This window comes from Excalfactoria chinensis, unplaced genomic scaffold, assembly GCF_039878825.1.
Source record: "Excalfactoria chinensis isolate bCotChi1 unplaced genomic scaffold, bCotChi1.hap2 Scaffold_325, whole genome shotgun sequence".
Classification (NCBI taxonomy): domain Eukaryota; kingdom Metazoa; phylum Chordata; class Aves; order Galliformes; family Phasianidae; genus Excalfactoria; species Excalfactoria chinensis.
The window spans coordinates 15,640-39,339 of record NW_027315613.1 but is presented as its reverse complement, the minus strand read 5'-3'; the positions used below and the strand labels follow the sequence as shown (position 1 = coordinate 39,339).

General features: G+C 59.9%; 1 protein-coding gene across 1 annotated transcript; it reads right to left on the bottom strand.

Moving 5' to 3' along the window:
* Window positions 1-380: 380 nt before the first annotated feature.
* On the bottom strand, window positions 381-18,041 carry CDIPT (CDP-diacylglycerol--inositol 3-phosphatidyltransferase). Its single transcript, XM_072360734.1, has 6 exons — window positions 17,858-18,041; window positions 14,491-14,625; window positions 12,007-12,160; window positions 10,279-10,360; window positions 7,289-7,370; window positions 381-5,769 (listed from the first exon to the last, which is right to left on the bottom strand). Exons 1-6 carry the CDS (start codon window positions 17,904-17,906, stop codon window positions 5,642-5,644), a joined length of 630 nt encoding a protein of 209 aa, XP_072216835.1. The 5' UTR covers window positions 17,907-18,041; the 3' UTR covers window positions 381-5,641.
* Window positions 18,042-23,700: the final 5,659 nt, after the last annotated feature.

The window sequence follows — 23,700 nt, the reverse complement described above, 5'->3', positions numbered from 1 at the left end:
TTAGCCCCATAGAGACCCCATAGAGACCCCATAGGGACCCCTTAACCCAAGAGACCCCATAGGGACCCCATAGGGACCTCTTAGCCCCATAGAGACCCCATAGAGACCCCATAGGGACCCCTTAACCCAAGAGACCCCATAGGGACCCCATAGGGATCTCTTAGCCTCATAGAGACCCCATAGAGACCCCATAGGGACCCCTTAACCCAAGAGACCCCATAGGGACCCCATAGGGACCCCATAGGGACCTCTTAGCCCCATAGAGACCCCATAGAGACCCCATAGGGACCCCTTAACCCAAGAGACACCATAGAGACCCCATAGGGACCCTATAGGGATCCCATAAATCCACAGAGGTTATGGGGCTGCCCCACAGATATGGTCACGTGACCTCAGTAGTCTTTATTGAGAAGGGGGCGTGGCCACGTCGGTGGGCGTGGCCTGGATGGTCCCTGCAGGCTGCGATTGGTCGAAAGGTGGGCGGGGATTCTTGCGGTGGGCGGGGCTTACGGAGTGGCTGTGTCCAATGGGGATGGAGCGTGGTACGGAGGGGGGGGGCGTGGCCAAGAGAGGGGGCGTGGCTTTAGGGGAGGGGGCGTGGCCAATGAGAGTCATGTGACTCCATTACAAGAACACTCTTAAATGGAGGGGGCGTGGCCTGAAAGGGGGGCGTGGCCTGTTGGGGGGATGGCGCGACCGGATTGGATGAGGCTAAAAAGGGAGGCGTGGCCAATGCAGAAGTGGGCGTGGCCTATAGGAATCACATGACCCCATTATAAGAACCCTCTTAATTGGGAAGGGGGGGGGTAGGGGGCGTGGCCGGAAGGGGGCGTGGCCTAAAAGGGGCTGGACCGGATTGGACGATATTAATAGAGGGCGGGGCCAAGGCAGAAGTGGGCGTGGCCTATTGGACCCATATGAGCCCATTGAAAGAACCTATTTAAGGGGGGGTGGGTGGGGGGCGTGGCCTAAGGTGTGGGGGCGTGGCCTATTGAGGGGGCGTGGCCTAATAAGGGGCGTGGCCTAATAAGGGGGCGTGGCCAATGGGTTTTCCCCTTCCTTTATGTCAATGGAGGATGGAAAGGGGGGTGTGGTCTATAAGGGGGTGTGGCCTATTGGTTGGGGGCGTGGCCTATGGATGTGCTGTCTTTCAATGGAGGTTGTGTTGGGGGCGTGGCCTATGGAGGGGGCGTGGCCTATGGAGGGGGCGTGGCCTATGGAGGGGGGCGTGGCCTATAGAGGGGGCGTGGCCAACGTTCTTTTCCCTTTATGTCAATGGGGAGAGTGGACTGGGGGTGTGGCCTATGGGGGCGTGGCCTACTGGGAGGGGCGTGGCCTATGGAGGGGGCGTGGCCTATGGAGAGGGGAGTGGCCTATGGAGGGGGCGTGGCCTATGGGAGGGGCCTATGGAAGGGGGCGTGGCCTATGGAGGGGGCGTGGCCTATGGAAGGGGGCGTGGCCTATGGACGTGCTGTCTTTCAATGGAGGTTGTGTTGGGGGCGTGGCCTATGGAAGGGGGCGTGGCCAATTGAGAGGGGAGGGGCAAATGGAAGGGGGTGTGGCCTATGGAGGGGGCGTGGCCTATTTGGGCGTGGCTTATTGGTTGGGGGCGTGGCCTATGGACGTGCTGCCTTTCAATTGAGGTTGTGTTGAGGGCGTGGCCTATGGAGGGGGCGTGGCCTATGGAGGGGGCGTGGCCTATGGAGGGGGCGTGGCCTACGGAGAGGGGAGTGGCCTATGGAAGGGGGCGTGGCCTATGTAAGGGGGCGTGGCCTATGTAAGGGGGCCTGGTATATCAGGGGGCGTGGCCTATGGAGGGGGCGTGGCCTATGGAAGGGGGCGTGGCCTATGGATGCGCTGTCTTTCAATGAAGGTTGTGTTGGGGGCGTGGCCTATGGAGGGGGCGTGGCCAATTGAGAGGGGATGGGCCTATGGAAGGGGGCGTGGCCTATGGGAGGGGGCGTGGCCTATGGAGAGGGGCGTGGCCTATGGAGGGGGCGTGGCCAATGTAAGGGGGCCTGACATATCGGGGGCGTGGCCTTGTGGAGTGGGCGTGGCCTATCGGGGGCGTGGCCTATGGAGGGGGCGTGGCCTATAGGGGCGTGACCTGTGGAGGAGGTGTGGCCTATGGAGATGGGAGTGGCCTGTGGAAGGGGGTGTGGCCTATGGAGGGGGCGTGGCCTATGGGAGGGGGGCGTGGCCTATTGGTTGGGGGCGTGGCCTATGGACGTACTGTCTTTCAATGGAGGTCGTGTTGGGGGCGTGGCCTATGGAGGGGGCGTGGCCTATGGAGAGGGGGGCGTGGCCTATGGAGGGGTCGTGGCCAACGTTCTTTTCCCTTTATGTCAATGGGGAGAGTGCACTGGGGGCGTGGCCTATGGGGGGCGTGGCCTATTGAGGAGGCGTGGCCTATGGAGAGGGGAGTGGCCTATGGAGGGGGAGTGGCCTATGGAAGGGGGCCTGACATATCGGGGGCGTGGCCTTGTGGAGTGGGCGTGGCCTATCGGGGGCGTGGCCTATGGAGGGGGCGTGGCCTATGGTGGGGGCGTGGCCTATTGGTTGGGGGCGTGGCCTATGGACGTGCTGTCTTTCAATGGAGGTCGTGTTGGGGGCGTGGCCTATGGAGGGGGCGTGGCCTATGGAGAGGGGAGTGGCCTATGGAGTGGGCGTGGCCTATGGGAGGGGGCGTGGCCTATGGAGAGGGGCGTGGCCTATGGAGGGGGCGTGGCCAATGTAAAGGGGGCCTGACATATCGGGGGCGTGGCTTGTGTAGTGGGCGTGGCCTATCGGGGGCGTGGCTTATGGAGGAGGCGTGGCCTATGGAGGGGGCGTGGCCTATCGGGGGCGTGGCCTATGGAGAGGGGAGTGGCCTATGGAGGGGGCGTGGCCTATGGGAGGGGCCTATGGAAGGGGGCGTGGCCTATGGAAGGGGGCGTGGCCTATGGAAGGGGGCGTGGCCTATGGACGTGCTTTCAATGGAGGTTGTGTTGGGGGCGTGGCCTATGGAGGGGGCGTGGCCTATGGAGGGGGCATGGCCTATGGAGGGGGCGTGGCTTATGGAGTGGGCGTGGCCAACGTTCTTTTCCCTTTATGTCAATGGGGAGAGTTGACTGAGGGCGTGGCCAATCCAAGGGGCGTGGCCTATTAAGAGGGGCGTGGCCTATGGAGGGGGCGTGGCCTATAGGGGCGTGGCCTGTGGAAGGGGGCGTGGCCTATGTAAGAGGGCCTGGCATATCAGGGGGCGTGGCCTGTGGAGAGGGCGTGGCCTATGGAGGGGGCGTGGCCTATGGAAGGGGGCGTGGCCTATGGACGTGTTGTCTTTCAATGGAGGTTGAGTTGAGGGCGTGGCCTATGGAGGGGGCGTGGCCAATTGAGAGGGGAGGGGCCTATGGAGGGGGCGTGGCCTATGGAGGGGGCGTAGCCTATGGAAGGGGGGGCGTGGCCTATGGAGGGGGCGTAGCCTATGGAAGGGGGGGCGTGGCCTATGGAAGGGGGCGTGGCCTATGGAGGAGGCGTGGCCTATGGGAGGGGGCGTGGCCTATGGACGTGCTGTCTTTCAATGGAGGTCGTGTTGGGGGCGTGGCCTATGGAGGGGGCGTGGCCTATGGGAGAGGGGAGTGGCCTATGGAGTGGGCGTGGCCTATGGGAGGGGGCGTGGCCTATGGAGATGGGCGTGGCCTATGGAGGGGGCGTGGCCAATGTAAGGGGGCCTGACATATCGGGGGCGTGGCTTGTGGAGTGGGCGTGGCCTATCGGGGGAGTGGCCTATGGAGGGGGCGTGGCCTATGTAGGGGGCGTGGCCTATGGTGGGGGCGTGGCCTATGGAGATGGGAATGGCCTGTGGAAGGAAGCGTGGCCTATGGAGGAGGCGTGGCCTATGGGAGGGGGCGTGGCCTATGGACGTGCTGTCTTTCAATGGAGGTCGTGTTGGGGGCGTGGCCTATGGAGGGGGCGTGGCCTATGGGAGAGGGGAGTGGCCTATGGAGTGGGCGTGGCCTATGGAGGGGGCGTGGCCAATTGAGAGGGACGGGGCCTATGGAAGGGGGCGTGGCCTATGGGAGGGGGAGTGGCCTATGGAAGGGGGCGTGGCCTATGGAAGGGTCGTGGCCTATGGAGGAGGCGTGGCCTATGGAGGGGGCGTGGCCCATGGGAGGGGCGTGGCCTATGGAGAGGGGAGTGGCCTATTTGGGCGTGGCCGATTGGTTGGGGGCGTGGCCTATGGACGTGTTGTCTTTCAATGGAGGACGTGTTGGGGGCGTGGCCTATGGAGGGGGCGTGGCCTATGGGAGAGGGGAGTGGCCTATGGAGTGGGCGTGGCCTATGGGAGGGGGCGTGGCCTACGGAGAGGGGCGTGGCCTATGGAGGGGGCGTGGCCAATGTAAGGGGCCCTGACATATCGGGGGCGTGGCTTGTGGAGTGGGCGTGGCCTATCGGGGGCGTGGCTTATGGAGGAGGCGTGACCTATGGAGAGGGGAGTGGCCTATGGAGGGGGCGTGGCCTATGGAGATGGGAATGGCCTGTGGAAGGAAGCGAGGCCTATGGAGGGGGCGTGGCCTATGGAAGGGGGCCTGGCATATCGGGGGGCGTGGCCTATGGAGGGGGCGTGGCCTATGGACGTGTTGTCTTTCAATGGAGGTTGAGTTGGGGGCGTGGCCTATGGAGGGGGCGTGGCCAATTGAGAGGGGAGGGGCCTATGGAGGGGGCGTGGCCTATGGAGGGGGCGTAGCCTATGGAAGGGGGGGCGTGGCCTATGGAGGGGGCGTAGCCTATGGAAGGGGGGGCGTGGCCTATGGAAGGGGGCGTGGCCTATGGAGGAGGCGTGGCCTATGGGAGGGGGCGTGGCCTATGGACGTGCTGTCTTTCAATGGAGGTCGTGTTGGGGGCGTGGCCTATGGAGGGGGCGTGGCCTATGGGAGAGGGGAGTGGCCTATGGAGTGGGCGTGGCCTATGGGAGGGGGCGTGGCCTATGGAGATGGGCGTGGCCTATGGAGGGGGCGTGGCCAATGTAAGGGGGCCTGACATATCGGGGGCGTGGCTTGTGGAGTGGGCGTGGCCTATCGGGGGAGTGGCCTATGGAGGGGGCGTGGCCTATGTAGGGGGCGTGGCCTATGGTGGGGGCGTGGCCTATGGAGATGGGAATGGCCTGTGGAAGGAAGCGTGGCCTATGGAGGAGGCGTGGCCTATGGGAGGGGGCGTGGCCTATGGACGTGCTGTCTTTCAATGGAGGTCGTGTTGGGGGCGTGGCCTATGGAGGGGGCGTGGCCTATGGGAGAGGGGAGTGGCCTATGGAGTGGGCGTGGCCTATGGAGGGGGCGTGGCCAATTGAGAGGGACGGGGCCTATGGAAGGGGGCGTGGCCTATGGGAGGGGGAGTGGCCTATGGAAGGGGGCGTGGCCTATGGAAGGGTCGTGGCCTATGGAGGAGGCGTGGCCTATGGAGGGGGCGTGGCCCATGGGAGGGGCGTGGCCTATGGAGAGGGGAGTGGCCTATTTGGGCGTGGCCGATTGGTTGGGGGCGTGGCCTATGGACGTGTTGTCTTTCAATGGAGGACGTGTTGGGGGCGTGGCCTATGGAGGGGGCGTGGCCTATGGGAGAGGGGAGTGGCCTATGGAGTGGGCGTGGCCTATGGGAGGGGGCGTGGTCAGCATTTCTTGCGTTCCCTGACGTCAATGGCGGCCAATCGCTTGGCGGCCTGGATCAGCTGCAGCCCATTGAGCACCGCCTTCAGCACAGCCAATGGGAGCAGAGCGACGCGCATAGCAATGAGCGCTGGGGGGAGGGGGCGGGGTTAAAGGGACAAAGGGCAAAAGGTCAATAGGTTACATATAGACCACCATTACTCCCATAGAGCCCCATAGTGCCCCATAGAGCCCCATAGATCCCCATAGAGCCCCATAGACCCCATATAGCCACATAGAGACCCCATAGAGCCCCATAGAGTCCTATAGAGATCCCATAGAGCCTCATAGAACCCCATAGACCCTCATAGAGCCCCATAGAACCCCATAGATCCCCATAGAGACCCACAGAACCCATACAGCCCCATAACGACCCCCATAGAGCCTCATAGTATCCCATAGAGCCCCATAGAGCCCCATAGATCCCATAGAGACCCATAGATCCCCATAGAGACCCATAGATCCCCATAGTGCCCCATAGACCCCATAGAGACCCATAGACCCCATAGAGCCCCAAAGATCCCATAGAGCCCCATAGATCCCATAGAGCCCCATAGACCCCATAGAGACCCATAGATCCCCATAGAGACCCATAGATCCCCATAGAGACCCATAGACCCCATACAGCCCCATAGACCCCATACAGCCCCATAGACCCCATAGAGCCCCATAGACCCCATAGAGACCCATAGATCCCCATAGAGACCCATAGATCCCCATAGAGACCCATAGACCCCATACAGCCCCATAGACCCCATACAGCCCCATAGACCCCATAGAGCCCCATAGATCCCCATAGTGCCCCATAGAGCCCCATAGCCCCCTATAGCCCCCCAACTCACCCCATAGCCCTCCATAGAACCCCATAGAGCCCCATAGCCCCCCATAGCCCCCCACTCACCCCTTAGCCCCCATAGAGCCCCATAGAGCCCCATAGAACCCCATAGAGCCCCATAGCCCCCATAACCCCCCACTCACCCCATAGCCCCCATAGAGCCCCATAGAGCCCCATAGACCCCTATACAGCCCTATAGACCCCATAGAGCCCCATAGCCCCCCATAGCCCCCCACTCACCCCATAGCCCCCATAGAGCCCCATAGAACCCCATAGAGCCGATAGCCCCTCATAGACCCCATAGAGCCCCATAGAGCCCCATAGAGCCCCATAGCCCCCCATAGCCCCCCACTCACCCCATAGCCCCCATAGAGCCCCATAGCCCTCCATAGCCCCCCATAGACCCCATAGAGCCCCATAGCCCCCCACTAACCCCATAGCCCCCATAGAGCCCCATAGAGCCCCATAGAACCCCACAGACCCCATAGAGCCCCATAGCTCCCCATAGCCTCCCACTCACCCCATAGAGCCCCATAGAGCCCCATAGCCCCCATAGAGCCCCATAGCCTCCCATAGCCCCCCACTCACCCCAGCTCCCCCCATAGAGCCCCATAGCCCCCCATAGCCCCCCATAGACCCCCATAGAGCCCCATAGAACCCCATAGAGCCCCATAGCCCCCCATAGCCCCCCATAGACCCCATAGAGCCCCATAGAGCCCTATTGCCCCCCATAGCCCCCCACTCACCCCATAGCCCCCCATAGCCCCCCACTCACCCCAGCTCCCCCCATAGAAATACTCCAAGTAGAGGCAGCAGAAGAAGCCCTCGTTGGCAGCACACAAAGTGAACAGCAGCGCCTATGGGGCAATAAGGGGGGGGGGGGGGGAAATCTATGGGGCTGCCCCATAGCGGACCCAGCCTGCCCCATAAGTGACCCATCCTGCCCCATAAGTGACCCATCCTGCCCCATAACTAACCTACCCAGCCCCATAAATGCCCTCCAGCCCCATATCTGCCCTCCCAGCCCCATATATCCCCTCCCAGCCCCATAGCTGCCCCCCATCCCCATATATCCCCCCCATCCCCATATCTGCCCCCCCATCCCCATAGCTGCCCCCCATCCCCATATATCCCCCCCCAGCCCCATAGCTGACCCCCCAGCCCCATAGCTGCCCCCCAGCCCCATATATCCCCCCCCAGCCCCATAGCTGCCCCATAGCTGCCCCCCAGCCCCATATATCCCTCCCCAGCCCCATAGCTGCCCCCCAGCCCCATAGCTGCCTCCCCCAGCCCCATGTCTCTCCCCAGCCCCATAGCTGCCCCCCCCAGCCCCATATGTGCCCCCCCAGCCCCATATGTGCCCCCCCAGCCCCATAGCTGCCCCCCACCCCTCCCCCAGCCCCATAGCTGCCCACCCAGTCCCATAGCTGCCCCTCCACCCCAGCCCCATAGCTGCCCCCCAGCCCCATATATCCCCCCCCAGCCCCATAGCTGCCTCCCACCCCCCACCCAGCCCCATAGCAGCCCCCCAGCCCCATATCTGCCCTCTCCTGCCCCATAGCTGCCCCCCTCCCCCAGCCCCATAGCTGCCCCCTAGTCCCATATCTGCCCCACACCCCCCACCAATCCCCATAGCTGCCCCCCATCCCCATATATCCCCCCCCAGCCCCATATATCCCCCCATCCCCATATATCCCCCTCCAGCCCCATAGATTCCCCCCCAGCCCCATATATCCCCCCATCCCCATATATCCCCTCTCCAGCCCCATATATCCGCCCCCAGCCCCATATATCCCCCCCCACCCCATATATCCCTCTCCAACCCCATATATCCCCCCCCAGCCCCATGTATCCCCCCCCCAGCCCCATATATCCCCCCCAGCCCCATAGCTGCCCCCCCCAGCCCCATAGCTGCCCCCCCAGCCCCATATGTGCCCCCCCAGCCCCATATATCCCCCCCCATCCTCATATATCCCCCCCCATCCCCATATATCCCCCCCCCAGCCCCATATATCCCCCCCCCAGCCCCATATATCCCCCCCCCAGCCCCATAGCAGCCCCCCAGCCCCATAGCTGCCCTCTGCTGCCCCATATGTCTCTCCCCAGCCCCATAGCTGCCCCCCATGCCCACACCAGCCCCATAGCTGCCCCCCAGCCCCATATATCCTCTCCAGCCCCATATATCCCCCCCCATCCCCATATATCCCCCCCCAGCCCCATAGATGCCCCCCCAGCCCCATAGCTGCCCCCACACACCCCCCAGCCCCATATATCCTCTCCAGCCCCATATATCCCCCCCCATCCCCATATATCCCCCCCCAGCCCCATAGATGCCCCCCCAGCCCCATAGCTGCCCCCACACACCCCCCAGCCCCATAGCTGCCCCACACCCCCCCCAGCCCCATATATCCTCCCCCAGCCCCCTAGCTGCCCCCCCAGCCCCATAGCTGCCCTCTGCTGCCCCATATGTGCCCCCCCAGCCCCATATGTGCCCCCCCCATCCCCATATATCCCCCCCCAGCCCCATATCTGCCCCCCACCCCCCACCTCCAGCCCCATATCTGCCCCCCATCCCCCCCCATCCCCATATATCCCCCCCCAGCCCCATATATCCCCCCCCATCCCCACATCTGCCCCCCCCATCCCCATAGCTGCCCCCATTCCCATATATCCCCCCCCCAGCCCCATAGCTGCCCCCCCACCCCATAGCTTCCACCCCCAGCCTCATATCTGCCCCCCTATCCACCCCAGCCCCATATCTGCCCACCCAGTCCCATAGCTGCCCCCCCATCCCCAGCCCCATATATCCCCCCCCATCCCCATATATCCCCCTCCAGCCCCATATCTGCCCCCCACCCCCCCTCCAGCCCCATAGCTGCCCCCCCATCCACCCCAGCCCCATAGCTGCCCCACACACCCCCCATCCCCATATATCCCCCCCCCGCCCCATAGCTGCCCCCCCTGCCCCCACCCAGCCCCATATCTACCTCCCCCCCCACCCAGCCCCATAGCTGCCCCACACTCCTTCCAGCCCCATAACTGCCCCCCAGCCCCATAGTTGCCCCACACCCCCCCCAGCCCCATATCTGCCTCCCCCCCCCATAGCTGCCCCACACCCCCCCCAGCCCCATATCTTCCCCCCCCCCCCCTCCAGCCCCATAGCTGCCCCCCCATCCACCCCAGCCCCATAGCTGCCCCACACACCCCCCATCCCCATATATCCCACCTCCGCCCCATAGCTGCCCCCCCTGCCCCCACCCAGCCCCATATCTACCTCCCCCCCCCCCCAGCCCCATAGCTGCCCCACACCTCCTCCAGCCCCATAGCTGCCCACCAGCCCCATAGCTATCCCACACCCCCCCCACCCAGCCCCATAGCTGACCCACACCCCCCCCAGCCCCATAGCTGCCCCCCCATCCCCATATATCCCCCCCCAGCCCCATATATCCCCCCCCATCCCCATATATCCCCCCCCAGCCCCCATAGATGCCCCCCTAGCCCCATAGCTGCCCCCCAGCCCCATAGCTGCCCCCACACACCCCCCAGCCCCATAGCTGCCCCCCCACCCCCATAGTTGCTCCCCAGCCCCATAGCTGCCCCACACCCCCCTCCAGCCCCATAGCTGCCCCTCACCCACCCCAGCCCCATATCTGCCCCCCCATCCCCATATATCCCCCCCCAGCCCCATATATCCCCTCCCATCCCCATATATCCCCCCCCAGACCCATATATTCCCCCCCATCCCCACATCTGCCCCCCTGGTACCTTGTTCCCATAGTAGAGCTGCAGCAGCCGGTTCCCCTCCTGCCCCACGTTCTTATGGCTCTCAGCCCCTTCCAAGACGGCCCTATAGAAACCAATGGGAGAGGGGGCGGGGCCTAATTAGACCACGCCCCCTCAATAGACCACGCCCCCTCGATAGACCACGCCCCCTCAATAGACCACGCCCCCTCAATAGACCACGCCCCTCCCACTCCCAGCTCCATCAGCCAATCAGCTTCGCCCTGATCCCTAAGCCCCGCCCACCTCTGCCTATGCATCTAAGTCCACCCCTGCCTGCTTTTAAGGCCCATCTTAAGCCCCTCCCACTCCCTGTCACCCCCAGCCAATCATCTCCTCCCTCTCACCCCCATCCAATCAGCTTCACCCTGGTCTCCTAAGCCCCGCCCACTCCTGTAGCCCCGCCCCCCAGCCACTCAGCCCCGCCCACATCTCTAAGCCCCGCCCCCATATACTGCCTCCCTTAAGCCCCTCCCACTCCGCCCCCTCAGCCAATCAGCATCTCCCTGCCCCCCTAAGCCCCGCCCACGTGTGCATGTGCAGCCAATGGCTGCCTCCAACCCCCTCTAATCCCAGCCCATTCATAAGCCCCTCCCGCTCCCTGCCCCCCCAGCCCCCACATCCCCATAAGCCCCGCCCACATCGCTAAGCCCCGCCCCCTATTACCAGCCCCCTTGAAACAATGCCCTTTCTTAAGCCCCTCCCACTCCCAACCCCCATCCAATCAGCTTCTCCCACATCCCCTAAGCCACACCCACACGTCTAGCCCCGCCCCCAGCCACTTGGCCCCGCCCCCTGCCCCTAAGCCCCGCCCACATCTACTGCCCCCCTTTAATCCCAGCCCTTTCCTAAGCCCCTCCCACACCCAAACCCCATCCAATCAGCTTTGCCCTGCCCCCCGAAGCCCCGCCCACGTGTGCATGCGCAGCCAATGGCTGCCACCCTATTTGAATACCCCATTGAGTCCCATTAAGCCTCTCCCACTCCCCGCCCCTCAGCCAATCAGCTTTGCCCTGTCACCCCCAGCCAATCAGTTTCTGGTCCCCTAAGCCCCGCCCACAGCTATAGCCCCGCCCCCCAGCCACTCTCTAAGCCCCGCCCCCACATGCTGCCTCCCTTAAGCCCCTCCCACTCTCAATCCCCTCATCCAATCAGCTCCTCCCCGGTCCCCATAAGCCACGCCCACTCCATTAGCCCCGCCCCCATCCACTTGGCTCCGCCCACATCGCTAAGCCCCGCCCCCTATTGACAGCCCCTTTGAAACAATGCCCCTCCCACTCCGCCCCCTCATCCAATCAGCTTCGCCCTGCCACTCAGCCCCGCCCACGTCTCTAAGCCCCGCCCCCATCTACTGCCTCCCTTAAGCCCCTCCCACACCACCCCCCCATCCAATCAGCTCCTCCCTGGTCCCCCCTAAGCCCCGCCCACGTGTGCATGCGCAGCCAATGGCTGCCAACCTATTTGAACACCCCATTGAGTCCCATTAAGACCCTCCCACTCCCCGCCCCTCAGCCAATCAGCTTTGCCCTGTCACCCCCAGCCAATCAGCTTCTGGTCCCCTAAGCCCCGCCCACTCCATTAGCTCCGCCCCCTGCCACTCAGCCCCGCCCCCATCCCTAAGCCCCGCCCCCATCTACTGCCTCCCTTAAGCCCCTCCCACTCCCTGTCCCCTCATCCAATCAGCATCTCCCTGGCCCCCTAAGCCCCGCCCACGTGTGCATGTGCAGCCAATGGCTGGCGACGTCGAGGCAGACGCTGAGCTGGAGGAGGGGGGCGGCCGCTGGGTAGAGGAGGGCCAGGTTCAGCTGCAGGCACAGCAACGAGCAGCGGTCCGTCAGCATGTCCAACATGGCGCCCAGACGAGACCCTAGAGGGCAAAGGTCAAACTCGGGTCAAAGGTCAAGAGGTTACGGGGTCGTGGGGTCAATAGGGTTCAATATGGCGCCCAGCTGGGACCCTAAAGGTCAGAGGAAAACAGCGGGTCAAAGGTCACGAGGTCACGGGGTCATGGGGTCGATAGGGTTCAATATGGCGCCCAGGCGTGACCCTAAAGGGCAGAGGTCAACCTCAGGTCAAAGGTCACGATATCATGGCGTCATCGGGTCAATAGGGTTCAATATGGCGCCCAGCTGGGACTATAAAGGTCAAAGGTCAACATCTGCATGTCCAACATGGCGCCCAGGCGCGACCCTAAAGGGCAAAGGTCAAGCTGAGGTCAAAGGTCGCGAGGTCACGGGGTCAAGGGTCGTGGGGTCAAATGGGTTGTGGGGTCAAATGGGTTCAATATGGCGCCCAACTGGGAGCATAAAGGTCAAAGATCAATGTCAGCATGTCCAACATGGCGCCCAGCCGCGACCCTAAAGGGCAAAGGTCAAGCTGAGGTCAAAGGTCACCAGGTCACCAGGTCCTGGGGTCATGGGGTCAATAGGGTTCAATATGGCGCCCAACTGGGAGCATAAAGGTCAAATGTCAACGTTAGCATGTCCAACATGGCGACCAGGCGCGACCCTAGAGGGCAAAGGTCAAGCTGAGGTCAAAGGTCACGAGGTTACGGGGTCGTGGGGTCAATAGGGTTCAATATGGCGGCCAGCTGGGAGCATAAAGGTCAAAGATCAATGTCAGCATGTCCAACATGGCGCCCAGCCGCGACCCTAGAGGGCAGAGGTCAAGCTGAGGTCAAAGGTTAACAGGTTATGGGGTCGTGGGGTCAAGGGTTGTGGGGTCAAAGGGGTACGACATGGCATGAAGGTCAAAGGTCAATGTCGTCATGTCCAACATGGCGCCCAGATGGGACCCTAAAGGGCAAAGGTCAACTTCAGGTCAAAGGTCACCAGGTTATGGGGTCAAATGGGTCGTGGGGTCGATAGGGTTCCATATGGTGCACAGGCAGGACCCTAAAGGTCAAAGGTCAACGTCTGCATGTCCAATATGGCGCCCAGCCGCGATCCTAGAGGGCAGAGGTCAAGCAGAGGTCAAAGGTCACCAGGTCACCAGGTCCTGGGGTCATGGGGTCGATAGGGTTCAATATGGCGACCAACTGAGAGCATAAAGGTCAAATGTCAACGTTAGCATGTCCAACATGGCGCCCAGACAAGACCCTAAAGGTAAGAGGTCAACATCGGGTCAAAGGTCACAAGGTCACGGGGTCAAGGGTTGTGGGTTCAAAGGGGTCCAACATGGCGGCCAGCTGAGACAATAAAGGTCAAAGATCAACGTCAGCATGTCCAACATGGCGCCCAGACAAGACCCTAAAGGTAAGAGGTCAACCTCAGGTCAAAAGTCGCGAGGTCACGGGTCGTGGGGTCAATAGGGTTGTGGGGTCAATAGGGTTCAATATGGAGCCCAGTTAGGACCCTAGGGGTCAAAGTTCAATGTCAGCATGTCCAACATGGCGCCCAGACGCGACCCTAAAGGTCAGAGGTCAACATCGGGTCAAAGGTCACCAGGTTCCGGGGTCGTCAGGTCAATAGTGTACAATATGGCGCCCAGCTGGGACCCTAAAGGTCAAAGGTCAATATCAGAGTATCCAACATGGCGCCCAGCCGCGACCCGAAAAGTCAAAGTCAACCTGGAGACTGGCTGTCAATCAAAAGCCGGAAGTCCCGCCCTCCTGAGTCAAACCGGAACTAAAGCCGGAAGTCCCGCCCTCCCGAATTAGAAAACAACCGGAAGCCGCCGACCGGAAGTGACCTTTAACTGGGAGTCCCCCACCGGAAGTCCCCTTCCCAACCCGGAAAATTATTAGACTACAACCGGATGTCCAACACCGGAAGTCCCTCAAACCGGAAGTCCCTCAAACCGGAAGTCCCTGAAAAAGGAAGTCCTTAAAACCGGAAAACCCACAAACCGGAAGTCCCTCAAAATCGGAAGTCCCTCAAACAGGAAGTCCCTAAAACCGGAAGTCCCTCAAACAGGAAGTCCCTAAAACCGGAAGTCCCTCAAAACCGGAAAACCCTCAAACCGGAAGTCCCTCAAAACCGGAAGTCTCTCAAAACCGAAAGTTCCTCTAAATCGGAAGTCCCTAAAACCGGAAGTCCCTCAAACCGGAAGTCCCTAAAACCGGAAGTCCCTCAAAACCGGAAGTCTCTCAAAACCGAAAGTTCCTCTAAACCGGAAGTCCCACTAAACCGGAATTGCCCTCCAAACCGGAAGTGCCCTCAAACCGGAAGTGCCCCCAAAACCGGAAGCGGCACCCACCTTGGTTCAGCCACCGTGCGGCCATCCCATCCACGGCGTCCATGGCGGCGCTCAGCACGTAGCACAGCGCGGCACCGAGAGGGGAGCGCGGCAACAGCAGCACAAACATGGCCGACAGCAGCACCCGCACGTAGCCTGTGGGGGGGGGGACATAGAGACCCATAGAGATACATAGAGAGACATTGGGATCCTATAGAGACCCCATAGAGACACATAGAGATACATAGAGACCCCATAGAGAGCCATAGAGACACATTGGGACAAATAGAGAACATATAGGACCCATAGAGACACATAGAGACACATAGGGACACATAGGGGCCCATAGGGGCCCATAGGGACACATAGAGACACATAGGGAGACATTGAGACACATAGGGACACATAGGGACACATAGAGATACATTGGGACCCCATAGGGACACATAGGGACCCATAGAGACCCAGAGACACATAGAGACACATTGGGACCCATAGAGATACATTGGGATCCATAGGGACACATAGAGAGACATTGGGACACATAGGGACCCATAGAGACACATAGGGACACATAGAGACACATAGGGACACATAGAGACCTATAGGGAGCCATACAGACCCATAGGGACCCATAGGGACCCATAGATTGGGACCCATAGAGACCCATAGAGACCCATAGAGACCCATAGAGACCCCATAGAGACCCATAGAGACCCATAGAGCCCCATAGAGACCCATAGACATACATTGGGACACATAGAGAGACATAGGGACCCCATAGGGACACATAGAGACACATAGAGACAAATACAGACCCATAGGGACCCATAGGGACCCATAGGGACCCATACGGACACATAGGGACCCCATAGAGAGACATAGAGATACATTGGGACCCATAGATTGACACCCATAGAGACCCATAGAGACACATAGGGACCCCATACAGATACATAGGAACCCCATAGGGACCCATAGAGATACATAGAGAGACATAGGGACACATAGGGACACATAGGGACCCATAGAGACATATAGAGACATATAGAGACCCCATAGAGAGACATAGAGACCCATAGAGACCCCATAGGGACACATAGGGAGCCATAGAGACACATAGGGACACATAGAGAGCCATAGAGAAACATAGGGACCCATAGGGACCCATAAGACACATAGAGATACATTGGGACCCATAGCGACACAGAGACACATACAGACCCATAGAGACACATAGAGACCCATAGGGACACATAGAGACACATAGAGACACATAGGGACACATAGGGACACATAGAGATACATAGAGAGACATAGGGACCCATTGGGACCCCATAGAGACCCATAGAGAACCCATAGAGACACATAGACCCATAGATTGGGACCCATAGAGACTCATAGGGACCCACAGAGACACATAGAGACACACTGGGACACATAGAGACCCATAGAGACACATTGGGACGCATAGAGAGACATAGAGACACATAGGGACACATTGGGACACATTGGGACCCATAGAGACACATAGAGACCCATAGAGCCCCATAGAGCCCCATAGAGACCCCATAGAGACCCCATAGAGTGCCCCATATAGACCCATAGTGTCCCATAGAGCCCCATTGGGTCCTATTGTGCCCCATAGGGCCCCATAGTGCCCCATTGGGTCCTACTGTTCCCATAGAGCCCCATAGTATCCTATTGCGTCCCATAGTACCCCATAGGAGCCCATAGAGTCCCATAGTGCCCCATAGAGCCCCACAGAACCCCATAGTACCCCATAGAGCCCCATAAAACCCAATACTGCCCCATAGAGCCCCATAGAACCCCATAGAACCCCTTTGAGACTCATAAAACCCCATAGAGCCTCATAGAGCCCCATAGAACCCCTTAGAGCCCCATATAGACCCCATACAGCCCCATACAGCCCCACAGAGCCCCATAGAGCCCAATGGAGCCCCATAGAGCCCCATACTGCCCCATAGAGCCCCATAGAACCCCATAGTGCACCATAGAGACCCATATAGACCCCATAGAACCCCACAGTGTCCCATAGAGCCCCATAAAACCTCATAGTGCCCCATAGAGCCCCATAGAACCCGATAGAGCCCAATGGAGCCCCATAGAACCCCATAGTGTCCCATAGTGCCCCATAGAGCCCCATTGGGTCCTATTGTGCCTCACAGAGCCCCATAGTGCCCCATAGAGCCCCATAAAACCCCATAATGCCCCATAGAACCCCATACTGCCCCATAGAGCACCATAAAACCCCATAGAGCCCCATAGTGCCCCATAGAACCCCATAGAGCCCCATAGTGCCCCATAGAACCCCACAGAGCCCCATAGAGCCCCATAGAACCCCATAGTGCCCCCATAGAGCCCCATAGAGCCCCCATAGAGACCCATAGAAACCTATACTACCCCATAGAGCCTCATAGAGCCCCACAGAACCCCTTAGAGCCCCATAGAGCCCCATGTAAACCCCATAGAGCCCAATAGACCCCATAGAGCCCCATAGAACCCCATAGAGCCCCATAGAGCCCCATAGTGCCCCATAGAGCCCCATAGAGCCCCATAGAGCCCCATAGAGCCCAATAGAGCCCCTTAGAGCCCCATAGAGCCCCATAGAGCCCCATAGGGCCCCATAGAACCCCATAGAGCCCCATAGTGCCCCACAGAGCCCCACAGAGCCCCATAGACCCCATAGAGCCCCATAAAACCCCATAGTGCCCCATAGAGCCCCATAGAACCCCATGGAGCACAATGGAGCCCCATAGAACCCCATAGAGCCCATAGAGCCCCATAGAGACCCCATAGTGCCTCATAGAGCCCCATAGATCCCCATAGACACCCCATAGAGCCCCATAGAGCCCCATAAAACCCCATAGAACCCCATAGAGCCCATAGAGCCCCATAGAGACCCCATAGTGCCTCATAGAGCCCTATACTGCCCCATAGAACCCCATAGAGCCCCATAGAGCCCCATAGAACCCCACAGAGCCCCATAGAACCCCATAGAGCCCCATAGAGCCCCATAGAACCCCATAGTGCCCCATAGAGCCCCATAGTGCCCCATAGAACCCCATAGTGCCCCATAGAGCCCCATAGAACCCCATAGTGCCCCATAGAGCCCCTTAGAGCCCCTTAGAGCCCCATAGGGCCCCATAGAACCCCATACTGCCCCATAGAGCCCCATAGAACCCCATACTGCCCCATAGAACCCCATAGAGCCCAATGGAGCTCCTTAGAGCCCCATAGAGCCCCATAGAGCCCCATAGAGCCCAATAGACCCCATAGTGCCCCATAGAGCCCAATAGACCCCATATGTCCCCATCCCTCTTTGAGCCCCAAATCTCGCGATCTCAGCCCCAAATCCCGCACTCACCGATGATGTTGGGGACGAAGAGGAAGACATTGGGGTCCCCCGACGCCATTTTCCCCCTTAAAAAACCCCAAAAACCCCCGATTTTACCCCAAAAAACGCTCCCCCCCCCCCCCACCCCCTTTTAAAGCTCAAACGGCCGCTTAAAGTGACGCGGCCCCTTTAAGAGCAGCGGCTAACAGAAACCGGAAGCGGAAGCTACAACGGAAGTAGACGATACTTCCGCATCACGTGGGATACGAGTAGCCCCGCCCCTTCCGGGTGGGGGATGAAGGGAGATCTATGGGGCTGCCCTATATCACAATAGGACCCTATGGGATCCCATATTAATCTATGGGGCTGCCCCACATCTATGGGTCCTGCCCCCCACTTATGGGTCCCAGCACTCACTTATGGTTCCCGCCCCACACTTATGGGTCTATGGGGTCTCTATGGGGCCATAAAGGGATCCTATGGGGCACTGTGGGGTCCCTATGGGGTCCTTATGGGGTCTATAGGGTCCCTATGGGGTCCCTATGGGGTCCCTATGGGGTCCTTATGGGTCTATGGGGCCATAAAGGGATCCTATGGGGCACTGTGGGGTCCCTATGGGGCCCTTATGGGTCTATGGGGTCCCTATGGGGCCGTATGGGATTCTATGGGGCACTGTGGGGTCCCTATGGGGTCCTTATGGGGTCCTTATGGAGTCTATGGGGTCCCTATGGGGCCATAAAGAGATCCTATAGGGCACTGTGGGGTCCCTATGGGGTCCTTATGGGATCTATAGGGTCCCTATGGGGTCCCTATGGGGTCCCTATGGGGTCCTTATGGGGTCTATGGGGTCCCTATGGGGCCATAACGGGATCCTATGGGGCACTGCGGGGTCCCTATGGGGTCCTTATGGGTCTCTGGGGTCCCTATGGTGCCATAACAGGATCCTATGGGGCACTGCAGGGTCCCTATGGGGCCCTTATGGGTCTATGGGGTCCCTATGGGGCCGTATGGGATTCTATGGGGCACTGTGGGGTCCCTATGGGGTCCTTATGGGGTCCCTATGAGTCTATGGGGTCCCATATGGGTCTATGGGATCCACACTTATGGGTCCCACCCCACACTTATGGGTCCTGCCCCACATCTATGGGGCTGCCCCACACTTATGGGTCACAATAGGACCCTATGGGCCCCACATCTATGGGTCCTGCCCCACACTTATGGGTCCCACCTCTCATCTATGGTTCCCACCCCACACTTATGGGTCCTGCCCCCCACTTATGGGTCCTGACCCACATCTATGGGGCTGCCCCACATCTATGGGTCCCAATAGGACCCTATGGGCCCCACATCTATGGGTCCCACCCCCCACTTATGGGTCCGCCCCACACTTATGGGTCCTGCCCCACATCTATGGGTCTCACCCCACACTTATGGGTCCTGCCCCCCACTTATGGGTCCCACCCCACACTTATGGGTCCAACCCACATCTATGGGTCCCACCCCACATCTATGGGTCCCACCCCACACTTATGGGTCCAACCCACATCTATGGGTCTGCCCCACACTTCTGGGTCCTGCCCTGCATCTCAGGGTCCCACCCCACACTTATGGGTCCAACATCACATCTATGGGTCTGCCCCACACCTATGGGTCCTGTCCCCCACTTATGGGTCCGCCCCACACTTATGGGTTCTGCCCCACATCTATGGGCCCACCCCACATCTCTGGGTCCTGACCCACATCTATGGGTCTGCCCCATATCTATGGGTCCCAATAGGACCCTATGGGCCCCACATCTATGGGGCTGCCCCACATCTATGGGGTCCTGACCCACATCTATGGGGCCGCCCCACATCTATGGGTCCCAATAGAACCCTATGGGCCCCACATCTATGGGGCTGCCCCACATCTATGGGTCCTGATCCACATCTATGGGTCCCACCACACACATAGAGGTCCCACCCCACATCTCTGGGTCCTGACCCACATCTATGGGTCTGTCCCATATCTATGGGTCCCAATAGGACCCTATGGGCCCCACATCTATGGGGCTGCCCCACATCTATGGGTCCTGATCCACATCTATGGGTCCCACCCTACACTTGGGGGTCCCACCCCACACTTATGGGTCCTGCCCCCCACTTATGGGTCCCACCCCACATCTATGGGTCTGCCCCACATCTATGGGTCCCACCCCACTTCTATGGGTCCCACCCCACACTTGGGGGCCTCACCCCCCACATCTATGGGTCCCACCCCACACTTATGGGTCCCACCTCAAATCTATGGGTCTGCCCCACATCTGTGGGTACCAACATGCCCCTATGGACCCCACATCTATGGGTCCCACCCCACACGTATGGGTCCCACCCCACATCTATGGGGCTGCCCCACATCTATGGGGCAGAATATGACCCTATGGGCCCCACATCTATGGGGCTGCCCCACATCTATGGGTCCCAATAGGACTCTATGGGCCCCACCCCACACTTATGGGTACCACCCCATATCTATGGGTCCTGCCCCACATCTATGGGTCCCAATAGGACCCTATGGGCCCCACATCTATGGGTCCCACCCCACACCTTGCGATCTATGGGGCGCAGCGGGACTCTGCCCCCTCCCCACGTGCTCTATGGGGCACGGAGGGGCCTCTGCCCCACACGAAGGGGGCGGCGCTGCCCATTGATCCGTGTGGGGCACGTTAATGAGTGACCCACATTGGGACATAAAGGCCTGCCCCATAGCGCTGCCCCATAGAGCCTCCCTATAGCTCTGCCCTATTGCTCTGCCCTATAGCTCTGCCCCATAGATCTTCCCTATAGCTCTGCCCCATAGCTCTGCCCCATAGATCCTCCCTATACCTCTGCCCTATAGCTCTGCCCTATAGCTTTCCCTATGCCTCTGCCCCATAGCTCTGCCCCATAGAGCCTCCCTATAGCTATACCCTATAGCTCTGCCCTATAGCTCTGCCCTATAGCTCTGCCCCATAGCTCTGCCCCATAGATCCTCCCTATAGCTCTGCCCCATAGCTCTACCCTATAGCTCTGCCCTATAGATCCTTCCTATACCTCTGCCCTATAGCTCTGCCCTATAGCTTTCCCTATGCCTCTGCCCCATAGCTCTGCCCCATAGATCCTCCCTATAGCTCTGCCCTATAGCTCTGCCCCATAGCTCTGCCCCATAGATCCTCCCTATAGCTCTGCCCTATAGCTCTGCCCCATAGCTCTGCCCCATAGCTCTGCCCTATAGCTCTGCCCCATAGCTCTGCCCCATAGATCCTCCCTATTGCTCTGCCCTATAGATCTGCCCTATAGCTTTCCCTATGCCTCTGCCCCATAGCTCTGCCCCATAGAGCCTCCCTATAGCTATACCCTATAGCTCTGCCCCATAGATCTGCCCCATAGATCCTCCCTATAGCTCTGCCCCATAGCTCTGCCCTATAGCTCTGCCCCATAGCCCCACAATGCTGCGCTGCACCATGCGCCCCATAGCAGCCTTCTTATGGGGCCGAGCCCCACAGCGGCGCCCCATCACCCCCAGCCCCACATCCCAGACCCCCCCACCCCATAGCCCCCAAGCCCCCAGCCCCACATCCCAGACCCCCATATCCCCCAGCCCCACATCTCAGCCCCCCCAGCCCCATAGCCCCACATCCCTGTCCCCATCACCCCATAGCCCCACATCCCCCAGCCCCACATCTCCACCCCATAGCCCCCAAGCCCCCAGTCCCACATCTCAGCCCCCCCTGCCCCATAGCCCCACATCTCCTCCCCCCCCACCCCATAGCCCCACATCCCTGTCCCCATCACCCCATAGCCCCACATCTCCTCCCCATCAGCCCCATAGCCCCCCACCCCATAACCCCCTACCCTCCAGCCCCACATCTCCTCCCCCCCCACCCCACAGCCCCTCACCCTCCAGCCCCACATCCCAGCCCCCCATCACCCCCAGCCCCACATCGCTGCCCCCCCTGGACCTGGATCCCCGCAGCTCCTTCACTCACTGCAGCCCCATAGAACTGATCAGGGCCGCCATCGTGCTGCGACTCTGCAACGTGCCACTGCTGGTCCGACACAGCCACAAGGTGAGACACATAGGGGGACATTGGGGGACATAGAGACCCATAGGGACACATAGGGACACATAGGGGGACATAGGGACACATAGGGACACATAGGGACACATAGAGACCCATAGGGACACATAGGGGGACATAGGGACACATAGGGACACATAGAGACACATAGGGACCCATAGGGGGACATAGGGGGACATAGGGACACATAGGGACACATAGGGACACATAGGGACACATAGGGACACATAGGGGGACATAGGGGGACATAGGGACACATAGGGACCCATAGGGACCCATAGGGACCCATAGAGACCCATAGGAACCCATAGAGACCCATAGAGACCCCATAGAGACCCACAGAGAGACATAGAGACCCATAGAGACACATAGAGACCCCATAGCTGCCCCATAACTGCCCGATAGCTGCCCCATAGAGACCCCATAGGGACCCATTGGGTTCCATTGAGACCCATTGAGTTCTATTGATACCCATAGAGACCCATAGGGACCCATAGAGACCCATAGAGACCCATAGGGACACATAGAGACCCCATAGAGACCCATAGGGACCCATAGAGACCCATAGAGACCCATAGGGACCCATAGGGACCCATAGAGACCCATAGAGACCCATAGAGACCCATAGGGACCCATAGAGACCCCATAGAGACCCATAGAGACCCATAGGGACCCCATAGAGACACATAGAGACCCATAGAGACCCATAGGGACCGATAGAGATCCATAGAGACCCATAGCGACCCATAGGGACACATAGGGACACATAGGGACACATAGGGACACATAGAGACCCATAGAGACCCATGGGGACCCATGGGGACCCATTAGGACCCATAGAGACCCATAGGGACACATAGAGACACATAGAGACACATAGAGACCCATAGTGACCCATAGAGACCCCATAGAGACCCATAGAGACCCATAGGAACCCATAGGGACCCATAGGGACCCATAGAGACCCATAGGGACACATAGGGACACATAGGGACACATAGGGACACATAGAGACCCCATAGAGACCCCATAGAGACCCATAGAGACACATAGAAACACATAGCGACCCATAGAGACCCATAGGGACCCATAGTGACACATAGGGACCCATAGAGACCCATAGGGACCCATAGAGACCCATAGGGACACATAGGGACACATAGGGACACACAGAGACCCATAGAGACCCATAGGGACACATTGGGACCCATAGGGAGACATAGGGGGACATAGGGACACATAGGGACCCATAGAGACCCATAGGAACTCATAGAGACCCCATAGAGACCCATAGGGACCCATAGAGACCCATAGAGGCCCATAGAGACCCATAGAGACCCATAGAGACCCCATAGAGACCCATAGAGACACATAGAGACACATAGCGACCCATAGAGACCCATAGGGACCCATAGAGACCCCATAGCTGCTCCATAGAGACCCCATAACTGCCCCATAGCTGCCCCATAGCTGCTTCATAGCCACCCCATAGCTGCCCCATAGCTGCCCCACAGCTGCCCCATAGAGACCCCATACCTGCCCCATAGATACCCCATAGAGACTCATAGAGACACAATAGCTGCCCCATAGCTGCCCTATAGCTGCCCCATAGCGGCCCCATAGCTGCCCCATAGAGACCCCATAGCTGCCCCATAGCTGCCCCATAGAGACCCCATAGAGACCTACAGCCCCCCATAGAGACCCATGGTGACCCATAGAAACCCATAGAGACCCCATAGAGACCCATAGAGACCCCATAGAGACCCCATAGTGA

Bases quoted from the DNA above. Each gene is read 5' to 3' on its own strand.
- CDIPT (XM_072360734.1), bottom strand. From the start codon at position 17,906: ATGGCGTCGGGGGACCCCAATGTCTTCCTCTTCGTCCCCAACATCATC. The intron at 10,361-12,006 runs GTGGGCGGGGCT...TGGTTTCTATAG, and splicing joins CATTGGCTGCACATGCACAC to GGCCGTCTTGGAAGGGGCTG. The intron at 7,371-10,278 runs GTACCAGGGGGG...ATTGCCCCATAG, and splicing joins AGCTCTACTATGGGAACAAG to GCGCTGCTGTTCACTTTGTG.